The 12,297-nt window shown below is 41.1% G+C and overlaps 1 protein-coding gene across 1 annotated transcript; it reads left to right on the top strand.

Annotated features, from left to right (window-relative positions):
* The first annotated feature begins 3,345 nt into the window (after positions 1-3,345).
* On the top strand, positions 3,346-6,670 carry LOC145433914 (uncharacterized). The gene is made up of 2 exons (XM_080311165.1): positions 3,346-4,120; positions 4,180-6,670. Exon 2 carries the CDS (start codon positions 4,264-4,266, stop codon positions 6,016-6,018), a length of 1,755 nt encoding a protein of 584 aa, XP_080167291.1. The 5' UTR covers positions 3,346-4,120; positions 4,180-4,263; the 3' UTR covers positions 6,019-6,670.
* The last annotated feature ends 5,627 nt before the right edge of the window (positions 6,671-12,297 follow it).

Raw genomic sequence — 12,297 nt, 5'->3', positions numbered from 1 at the left:
AGGCGACTCTTCCAAGCGAAGTAAATGATCTCAAAATTTATCACGGTAACAGATTCCGCCTTGGATACATGATTATTGATTATTATGTGAAATCGGATTCTGACTAGGGCTGGGCACAATGATTCGAGTACTCGAATCTGAATCGAGTATTAATTTTAATGATTCGAGTCGAGTAGTAAAAGACTATTCTTTCGAGTACTGAAATTATACCCTCCTGGCTACTGAAAGCTATATTATTAACGAGAATTACAGTTTCGATACTAATTTTAATTGTTGAAGCCTTGAAACCTTGATTGGCCGTATGGTAGCATACGAAACGTGAAATACAAAGCTACGAACGTTACTGGAAATAGCACATTTCCAGAATCATGATCATCCAACAACATTGTCACAAAGTGCAATGAAATCGGTAAGGTCGAAAAAATACTAAGGTATCTTTAACGTGATGAACAACAGGCATTATAGTCTCTGTGGTCGCATAGAAAATAAATATTTAAACTTTGACATATTGCATTCTGTTATGACATCACAATGAGTGATACTCGATTACTCGACTCGACTCGAAGCATATTACGTGATTCAGAATTGAATCACTCAGGAACTCGATTTTGCCCAGCCCTAATTCTGACTAGTATGACTGCTGGTACCGACGAGGTCGATGAGATCTCCTGCTTCTTTGCTTTTACATGTATACTTCGTCGTAACCTGCGATCTGTGTAAAACGAGGTGCGAGGTGTAAAACCAGTATGACACTGGACCATATTATAATATCACTGGATTATGTATATCCGCACGCATTCGTTAATACGTGCAAGTGCGTTGTAACAAGATACGCGGATGTTGTCGTAACTCGGTTTCAGTAATTAGCGAGACATAAAGCAAGTTCCGTCTCCCAGATAGACAAAGACGTCTTCTCCATTCGAATGGTTGTCGTATCTAGCGTACGACAGCGGAGCTAAATCCTGCCTGTTTCCTGGTCAAGACCGTAGAGCTGACGGGAAGGAGTCATACTATTATCCACAAGCAGAAGAGCGTGTTAAGTCAGTACTATTCTCGATGACGCAAGCTCCATCTCCGTTATGTGTTACACTTTATTTTTCTAGTGTCACGGACGGTGACACAATCAGTGACAGGAAGTTCACATTCAAGGAATTTGGATCCCGCTGTTGAGATTACCGAAGCATTACATTCGGTGTCAAATTTCAAGAATAGATCTCGTTCTCGGTAATGTCCATTCTCGGTCGAGTCTTTCTCGGTAATGTCCATTCTCGGTCCTGTCTTTCTCGGTAATCACCATTCTCGGTAATATGCATTCTCGGTTATATTCATTCTCGGTAATAGCATTCTCGGTATTAGTATGTTACCGCCCGCGTTTATCGCATTGTACGTTATATGACTTGCAAATGTGGTCAGTAACGATAAGTGCTTTTACTTCTACTCAAATAGGTTGTTCCTATTTCCAGTACCTACTCAGAGATATTAAAGCTTACGTATTCGTCGTCTGACTATACTTATACTTCTTGTTCATAGTTTTCTGATTTTAAGCAAACTAGACCTAGACCAGGGATTCTCAGCCCGCGGCCCGCAGACGATTATTTTGCGGCCCGCGACATCTTTCATTATAAACGCAGTTACCTCTGACACGGTATTTTTACAAATTAATTTAGATACTTAGCTCTTTTATCGCACCGTCTCTCTTTCATTTGATTACTCATTCTTGAAAGCAGTGGTTCTCAAACTGGAGGATGCGCTGCCTTTGGGGCCTGAAAGCATCTGGGGGGGGGGGGGTGGGCGAAGATGCGGTCAACTGAACTAAAAAAATTGTGCTCTGCGCAATTTATCTCCGTTTCCTAGTTATTTCTCGGTGTATAGTCAGAATTTCATATTTGAGAATTCTCTCATCAACAGCCATAACCTTCCTTCCTATCGAACTAGCCGTTTGTGTTGCTAGCATTCTGGTTGCATTTTGTTATATGACGATAAGGGGGTACTAAATTTTACCTATCAAAAACGGGGGCGTGTCTAAAATAGTTTGAGAACCACTGCTTTAATGTGTTCTCGTTTCTTGATTTATGCTCGACTTAAGATTGGTATTGATTTGAATCGGTATTCGACTTGACTCTAGTTCAAGAGAATTCCGCAACGTAGTAGGCCTACACTTTTAAAGAGTGTTAGACTCAGTGCAAACGGTTGTTGAGATTGCCGATGACGTTGCAGACGCATCGTTCAAAATTGATTGGAATATCGCTAAACCCAAGAAATCTGCTAAAGAAGGTGTTATTTCAATAAAACCTCAACATTCTGTGCGAATATCTGCTGTTTCCGGAACTTAGTAGCATGGACAACATCACCCGACGAATCGCGAAGATACAGTCGTCTGATTCAATCGTGACCAGACGAGAAACATCAATGTCCGTCGGTATTTTATAGCTTGTTCTGAAACACGTTGCCGCGTAGACTACTTAACGCAGCCTCGGACGAATCCACCGATATTGCATAATTAATTATCTGGTTGAATTTTATCAGAGTGGACGTATATGCAGAGTAAATGCAGGCTGGGCAAACCTGGGGAGGGGACCAGCAAAAATATCAACTTGACTAAGCTGACTACTGTAATTAATGATGCAGGGCCCCAGGCTTGGAAGGAAAGAAAAAGGGCCGATTGGTTTGCTCAGAAATGGCCCCGATCACCAGACTTCTTCACATATCACTCAGAGCTCAATGTGATAATGGCCTCCGTAACGCAAACCGTAATTTTATACTTGCTCTCTCACGCATTGAAACAAAGAGTTCGGTTCTCTGGTGGAAGGGTTTGAAGTTGAATATACCGACTTGGTATCGAATGCAATGCACGCTCCATGAAGTGATTTACTTGCGCCGCAAGAAGATACATAGTCTTACAACAAGCAGCAGCTGCAAACTTACGAACGCTGTCCATTAATGCTTTAGAATGCATAAAAACGTACTACATGGCCGTATACGACTGGTAAATAGGTTACATTAGCCTAAATTTAACATTAGCCCACAAATACATGTAAATATTTTTTCTGCGGCCCGCAGCGTCTTCTGCTGTTAAAATGCGGCCCGTTATACCAGGGAAGTTGAGAACCCCTGAGTCCTAGACAATAGTCTACTTAATTTTATACATAACTCAGAAATCTATACTTCTACTTTTACTTGAATAGAAATTCACGACGTCAGCTCTACTTTAGTATCAACAAAGACTATACTTTGAAAACCTCTGGTGTCTTGAGCGGGTAGAAACTAAAAAGAGCAACTGATTAGGATTTTGAACACTGGTATAAAATATTGACAAATGTGTAACCATAGGGTTACCATACGACCTCTTGTCCTCTTTTTTTACTTTTTTGAAAGTGTCCTCGGAGGACGCCTAAACGTCCTCTTTTTTGAGAATTTTGGTTAAATGTACGTAGAAATTGGAGTGAGATATAGGAAATCAGTGGTCAAGTAACGGACCGACAAGTTATTCGGGACGTGAGCCAACGGAAAATCTCATAGAAAGCCGGTAATTCGGGATTTGAGCCGGAAAGATGACCTTTTTTAGTCAACCGGCCACAAAGTCGGAAAAAATTTACCATTTTTTCAGGATTTTACTTCAGTATTGTAAGTCTGAAAATTTTCAAAACGTGTCCTCTTTTCAGATTTCCAAAATATGGTAATCCTAATTAGCACAGATAACTTCATGATAAGCTGGTTAGCTGCCATAGCTGGACGCAGTAATTTGTAATAATAATGGTAAAGTACGATCGCAACATATTACAACAATGTTTGGTCACACTGGAGTCTGAATAATAGCGCATCATATTCCTCTGTGTTGAACACGATTGTGGTGAACAATACGCCTAATTCATTTTGCCAAATTGAGTTTACGCTAAACAAAAACAACAAGTAATCACATGTAAGAACTCGCTGTAAACAATGTTACAAAAGCCTAATGTCCGTTTTCAATTGATGGGAGGCACTATAGCGTAATATGATATTTGATGCTACCAGACAGAATGGATTTCAAGATCCGCAGAACACACGAAGCTTGCCAAAAGATTGAGTACATTGTATGAGGGTCCAGATGCAGTGTTGATATGTATTATCTATGACCAAGGTACCCCATGCATTTCTAAACACATGCAGTAACTAACGTGACTACGTCCCCTATTGCAGGTAATCGATAAGATAAGAACGTGCGTCTGTCGGAGATATCAAGTCGTACAAGGATAATAAGTGATTAGTTGGTGGGTATTAATCATGCTGCAAAAAGAAGAAGAATGTAAGATCACACACAGCCTGCAAATGATGTCGAACCTGGAGGATCTCCTAAAGTCGAACATTGTCTGCGACTTTTTGATCAACATCGGCAAGTCATCATTTCCGGCTCATAAAGCCGTCCTTGCGGCGTGCTCGGAGTACTTCCGATCCATTTTAGCAGAGGGTATTGATCAAGGTGTAATATATATCAACGGGGTGTCACCAGACGCTATGGAACAATGCATTCGGTTCATGTACTCCGGCGAAGCCGACATTTCGATTTCAAATATGGAATCGATTTTGAATGCAGCTGATCTGTTTCGGATTGAAGCCTTAATGGATCTATGTTACGATTTCATCAGAAACAATTTAACTCCATCAAATTGCCTGAACATACGGAACATGGTAGTGATCTTCGAAAACAGGAAATTCAGAGAAACGGTGGACCGGTTTATTGTTGATAAAATGGATGAAGTAGTCGAAACGGACACTTTCAAGGAGTTGCAAAAACAGGATATGAAATATTTTTTGAAAATGTGGCGGAGCACACAGCGTGGCAGTTCCGCGCCGGCTCGTGAGCTGCGTTCGGCGACCCACACCCCGAGAATTTTTCTTTCAAGTAAGTCCAGGTCCCTGATAGGCTCTGCTAAAAGCTGCAAATCCCCCATGACGAAAGTCCAAATTGATAAGCGTGAACTCAAACCCAAAGATTCTCTCTTATGGAAGGGTGTGGTCAGCTGGGTATCGCACGATCCCTCGCAAAGGGTCACAGAGTTTTTGGAGCTGTTAAGATTCATTAAAGTTACGCGTTTTACCATCAATTTCCTATCTACAACCGTTTGGAACGAAGTAATGGTATCTGAAAATACATCGGTCAAGGAATTTATTGCAGCAAAAGTGCTGACCAATATCGGAGAAGTGAAGGCAAGCTTGAACATTCGGAATTGTCTAAACATCTTCAGCATAGTGACGACTTTCTGTACGGAATTCTACGATAGATATTTGAAAACAGTAGTTGGATTCATGTCAGCCCACTTGAAGCAAATAAAAACGAGGCCGGAAATAGAATCGTGGAGACTTGACGAATTCTGCCTGTTCTTTAACACATGCGATTGCTCACTCTTGGAGGAATCGGACATGTGGGACACCGCGCTGACCTGGCTGCAGGCTGACAAAGACCGCGAAGCGGATTTCCTGGATGTTTTGAAAGTATTACATATGGAGGACTTTTCGCCAAAATTTGTTATTTGCTCAATTCTGAAAGTGAAAGCGGTACGGTCGTCTGCGGACTCTGTGAAATACATTTCGGACGTCGTGTTTAAAGATCCCAGACACATTATCTGGAACACCACCGTCGACACATGCTTTACTCTCAAGTATTTATCGCGAAAGTATAAAAACACAGCTTTCGCGAGAGTCGACAAGGAATTGGTATCGTTTTTCGTAACTAATTTCTTGAAAGTAATCGAGCACCCGGAATTCGCAAATATCACTTTCGAAGAACTTCAGCTGCTGGGAAAAATACTGCGTAAGCGAAACGTCCATGGCGAAGCCACCTGGATAGCTGTGATGAAATGGGTGAGGTATGATCCGGATCTAAGAAGGCGTCATATGCTTTCACTTCTGAAAATCATTAACTTCGAGCGACTCACAACGAAATTTCTCAAAGACACCGTTAGAAGCGAAATTCTAGTGACAAAGAGCTCGGAATGTCACCACTTCGTCATGACAGAGGTTTATAATAAACTTCCATGAAAGCGGACGTTTGGAGGTGCAAACATCGTAGCAGCCACTTCGTTGATACGATACTATTATGATGCAAGAAACTATTGGAACAATGAAAATTAAAAGAGCTTTCTCAATCAAGACACTATATTACTATAACTTTGCTTTAAACGTGGATCAGTGTTATATATGGGTTTCGCAAGTAAACTAAAATTACCATACCTTGTCTTGGCGAGATAGCGCAGTGGTATAATCCGCGGCTGCAACACCAATGGACGCGGGTTCGAGTCCGACCGAGGTCGACTTCCGAATTCCGATACCTAAGTGTTGGAGGTTTACCTAGGCTGTAGGCTCCTCCTCGCCACCTCATCCGCGTCAGCGGTGTCTTACAAAAGCCTTAAGGTGGGCCGTGCTATAAGTCGGCAGTTACGGAAAATAAGAAGAATATCGGCCTGGTGTAAATGACCATAGTAGTCGACAAACACCATGAATACCCCAAAACAAACAAACCATACCTTGTCATTTTCGAATTATTTCCCACCCGTTATAATCCTGATCGACTCAGCTTTATTTTGTTTCTGTGCACGTGATCGGCGTAGTGTATAAGCTTTCAATATGCAATTTGACACCGCACGACTTATACGCCTTATATTGATCGAAATATATATGTGGTTTCGTGGTAGATTCTGGCTTTGCGAATGTCTTGTCTTGCAGCACTTTTTCATTTTCCCAAGCAGATGTTCAGCAACAACGCGCTCTAAATCAACATCCAAATGCTTGAAAAAACTGGCTATAAATTATATCGTTGAAGATATCATTTCGGCGATTGCCGTTTGCATGGGTATCGCGACAAGATGCATTCATGCGATCTATTTTACCATGACAATTCTTCTGTGGGCCTACCAATTATCGTTTGTGACTCGATCTTCATTGATCCATTGAATACAGTGATTGAAAGTCAACTGGGCTACCACAATTCAACAACTATTTCGACATGTGCTTCCTGAATAATTTGGCGAATTGATTTTATAATTTGGTGCTGTGCTATAACGAAAATTTGTCGTAACGAGGAAAGAAAAGTTTCTTGGAAATCCTCAACATTCGATGTGCATGTGCACTTGTGCAGTTTGAACAGCACACGGTTCGCAAACAATGCCCGATGACTTCGTATCTTTAATATTGCGATAATGATAGGAACGAGAGCAGGGGTGTCAAACTTAAATTGCGTCGCGGGCCGGATTCAAGCCTTCAAATCGCATGAGGACCGGACCAGTCAACCGATTCCAAATTGTTACCTCTTGCTTTTCACTTAAGCATATAGAGATAATACACAGATCATAGGGTTTTTAAAGTACCGAGTCGCAACACCTTCATTCGTGAACAACGAAATTGGCAAAATACGATGATTGTCCGGTTGAATACAGTTAAGAACTGCTAAACAGTGGCGTGTCTGTGCAACTATATATTTCCATGTAAACTGCATATAACGGTTCCGCATTGGCGTTATCGCTTCTGTGAATAACTACTTTTTGGTCCATATTTGTATAAAACTCTGAACTTCATGTGCACTTTTTGCCTTCTTGAAATTGGATATCAATTTCACCGACTTGTTACAAGTGATAACTAGAGTGAAACCACTGCGCCGTAGTCCGGTGGTTATAAAAGAGGCCTATGAACATGAAAGTATTTTCTGCAAAACATCTCATCATTTGTTACAAATGTGCTGTAAAACATAACAATTTTTCAATCTACTCAGATTTGCTTCGCGGGTCCGATGAAATCGTCTGGCGGGCCGTATGTTTGACACCCCTGGACTAGAGTCAGCACTCAGCAATGTCACTATGAGACGTTGAAGGATCAAACAGCTCGATACTGGGAAGTTGGTCGAAGAAATTTGGTTACAGCTATCCAATTCATGCTTCCGATACCGAATTCTAGGCGCAGAAGAGTGTCTCACGGGATACCTTCTGTATACTAATCTCTGTAATTCAAAGTTTTCCCACGACTTCAAGAAAATGGCCAAGTTCCAAATCAGAGAACAACGGTAGAAGAGATATTCCAAGTCACAGAACGCTAGCAGACACGAAGGTTACAGAATTAATGCAACTGCAACATAGAACCAACCGAATGAACAATTAATTATACGTCGTCTCGCTGCAAATACACAACTGCTGGTCGTTCGCCAACACTTTTTATAGCGACGAGAACAGCCTGCGCGAGAAGGCGTATAATTGCAAATAATTGATGGATTACGAACGCAAATAATAAAGTGAAGAATTAATAAGCACAACAATATATAAATACAACCCACGAAAAAGTGCCAACAGTTACCCCATGTTCCGGTCATGCTTGAACTTGATTATGACCATATTTGAGCTCTCAGTTCTTTGTTTTACCTCCGCTGTTACATGAAGGTAAAAACAATGTGAAAACCTTCAACGAAAAACCAAATGTCGTCACGACACAGAAGATATCGATGCATGAACTTATGTCTACGACAGTTTGCCTGATAACGACAGGCGCTTTCGTTGGTAAAGTCGTTTCTACGACAACAGCTAGAATGTCCGTGGCCACAATTACCACGCTGCTAAATACCGCTCTCTTTATTGACATTTCCACTGGGCTTGTTACCAAACCTGATCGAAAAAAACCATAATCCCAACAGAGCGAGTGACGTCTCGGAATGGATGCCACACTACTGTCGTTTCCCTCTTCCATTTCACTCGCTTGAATCGTTACTCGTGTTGCTGGGTATATAATAAGGCACAGCATCAGTACTTGAGTGACAAACAATGATGCGACGAAGATGTATCCAGTCAATGGAGGTCGGCTTTCATAGCACGCAGAAGAACTCTCGTCATATGTTTCGCGCAACGTCATTGTCAACATAAGCGCTATCACTAGAGCAGTTAGAAAAACCACATATGCTTTACTGAGGTAGTTCATCAGTTGACTGACCTTGTCTTTGACAAACGGATGACTGAAGATCACCCTTTGGCGATACCATAGAAACGTGTATATGCCATAGAAGCTGATCGCATTACATAGCTTTGCAATATCGCCGAGTTTTTCGCAGTCGTTGCTACCCTGGCGATGGAGTACGTGCATGATCTCGGTCACGATCAATCTCGGAAGAAGGCACGTAACCGCGAAGACGCAAGACAGATATTTCTTTCCGTTGCTGAGACTTGAGGATTGCGGGCTTTTCGCAAAGCGCCTCGTTTTAAAGCCATATGCAATCAAACTGAGTAGTAGCCATAAAGTGAGTACGATAATAACAACATTTATAGTTTCAAATACCATAAGTACGGCATCAGTCCACGCGGCCGAATAGTGGTTAAAACTAGCATTCGCATTCGCAGTTACGCTCTCGGTTATCTTGCTATTTTCGGTGTCTGATTGCGTTTCTTCAGTCGTAACATGTCTTACGAGAGATGTCGAACTCATATTGTCAGATGGAGTGTAGCTCCCTGGAACTGCTTTTACTATACCTCGCATCGCATTAAAACTATCGCTCTATTGAGTAATATACCATAACGACCTAGGAGTGACTCCATTCCGCAATATAAAAACAAATTAAAACATTCTCATACGTGGTTACAGTGACTCAACCGGCGTAACTTCAACCGATTTATAGTGGGAGTATACATGCAGTTACGAATGATACTCTTCAACATTATATGTTTCGGTGGCCTCGCGTAGTCAGTGTAAGTAGCCCGCTGAAATGTACGGAAACATCTCGAAAGGAACGAAACCAGCAATAGTTGCCTGATCATTCCGCGACATGGTAGTATCCTGTCAACTTGCGACACATCGTTGGGTGGAAGTTTAGTAATAATCAGTTTGTGGCATACGATCATGCTGCTCATTACGTTATGTATTTTGGTTCGATGAAAATAAAGACTCTCTCTCTCTCTCTCTAGCGCATCAAGACACTTCCGCACGTGGAAACTGGAAGGACGGTGAATGGTGGAACATCCATGGCAAGTGGCAACACTTAGCATGCGACTACGACTGGGCACAATGATTCTAGTACTCGAATCTAAATCGAGTATTAATTGTAATGATCCGAGTCGAGTAGTGAAAGACGATTTTTCGGGGACTGAAATCATACACTTTTCGCCACTGAGTGTAATTCATCAACGGGAATTAAAGTCACGATACTATTCTCCACTGTGCAATGTGCATGGTAGCTTTGAAACCTTGATAGGCCGCATCATAGCTCACAAAACATAGTAAAAAGCTAAGACCTTTACTAGAAATAACACATTTACGAAGTCCCGATCATTCCACAACATTTTCACTTAGCTCAATGAAATCGGTATTGCGAAAACTACCAAAGTATATCTTTAATGTGATGGATAACAGACATCGTATTTTTGCGGTGACATAAGAGGTAGGCCTACATATTTGAACCTTGTCATATTCAGAGGTGGTCAGTAACGAAGTACTTCTACTTTTTCGAAGTACTCAAGTATTTATCCTCTACTTTTGGTACTTACTCAAGTAGATCTGATTTTCGCTACTTCTACTTCGTAATATTTTGTGATCTACTTACTTACTTCTCGCTATTTTCAGTTTGTCAAGTAGAAGTAGTTCAATCTTTCAATCAGGAAGACAGCCTGAGGAATTTCGGGGCTGTTTTCACGGAGAATCAACATTTTCATAAGAATTGAGTAAAGCCCAGAATTTTCGTCGCGCTTCGCGCGCAGTGAATACGGAGTTACCAGTATGATTTCACGGAAGTATCGATGAATATAATTTAGGTAGCGGGTTGGCGTGGTTCCGTTCACACAGGGATATCTAGAATCAGATATCTAGATATCCCTGCATTCACACCACATTGTCCCCCCTTCGCCCATATGAAATAATTCATGACGGTATATATGGATCATCCAAACGTTTGAAACTGATGTTTCGCAATGTAGCATTTACTTGTCATATCGTAATCTAGCATGTCCAATTGTCCATGGCGCGTACTAACCTGGCAAAGTGGACTGTAACATTTTTTGTTAGTTTTAGAGCTGATTTAGCATACCACCATTGAAACTTTCTAGACCAAAGGCATGAAAAACGTGTTCCGCTTTTAGAAGTAGTATTTATGTTTCATTTTCAATTTCCAGTATCATATACTTTGGGTTATAATTAAAATCAGTTATTTTGTCTGGATAACATACATGTTGAAGTATAAAAGCTAGTGTAATAATGCCTCCATTTTCCGAAAATATAATTTCACTGTAGTATGGCATTTTTACGATCCGTCATATTTTTTATTACCGTATACTGATCTCGCAAAGTCTTAACACCGTATCCGATATAGCTTCTTGGTATTGCTCTTCTACTAAACTATGGACCTTATAATATGGGGGAGGGCGCCGAGGACGTTTTCTAAGACGTGGTGTTTGGGTAAACAAAAATTATCGTCCATAGCGATTTCCATAGCGATACTATGATTTGCATCCCATGATGCAGACGAATGCTTATGCTCTCGAAAATTGATACCTCATGTGATGCATCAATATGCTCAAGCTCTCTGAACCCTCCGTATAGCTCAATTTACAGCTTTTGACAGTCCATGCGAACGAATTAAGACTGTTTTCAAAACTACTTACTTACTTGAGTAGGTTTAAAGTGGGTCAATTCTACTTCAAGTCGTTTTAGGTTGCTTATGGAAGAATTACTTCTACTCGTACTTGAGTAATTTTTTCGTCGCTACTTCTACTTGAGTAGCTTTCTTGACTACTTTGACCACCTCTGACTAGGACTCGACCCTCTATTCACTGACTTGGACTAGGTTTTGACTCAGCGGTGAATTGAAAGTGACTCGAGTCAAAACTATAAAAGTGAGATTGACTTGTGACTCGAAACCTTGTATGACTTGCGGTGATTACAACAGTGTTGGGATCAAGTCACTACCTTCGAGTCACGAGTCATTTCGAGTCATTGCACATTTTGACTCGAGTCAAGTCAAGTCAATCGATTTTCGAAGGTGACTCGAGTCAAGTCAAGTCACTCGATTTTTGGAGGTGACTCGAGTCAAGTCGAGTCAAGTCAAGTCAAGTCACGAGTCAAGTCACAATTCAAGTCAAATCGCCTTTTCGAAGTATGAGGCATGATTACGTCATTGAATTTTGCTAGCTGTCTGATTAACAGATTGATGTGGTCATTGATTCTGAACCGATGAACGAATATAAAGTTAAATATAGACGCAAGAAGGCACTGTATCGCTCACATAGGCATATACGTAGAACTGTTCAACTACGTAAGTAATTGCATAGCCTCAGTTTATAGTTACCAGCCAAACTTGAA

The sequence above is a fragment of the Botryllus schlosseri genome, chromosome 2 (genome assembly GCF_051294905.1).
Source record: "Botryllus schlosseri isolate E-star chromosome 2, Bs_hap1, whole genome shotgun sequence".
Taxonomy (NCBI): domain Eukaryota; kingdom Metazoa; phylum Chordata; class Ascidiacea; order Stolidobranchia; family Styelidae; genus Botryllus; species Botryllus schlosseri.
Note: the sequence above shows the minus strand (reverse complement) of the source record. Positions and strands in the feature narration are given on the sequence as shown.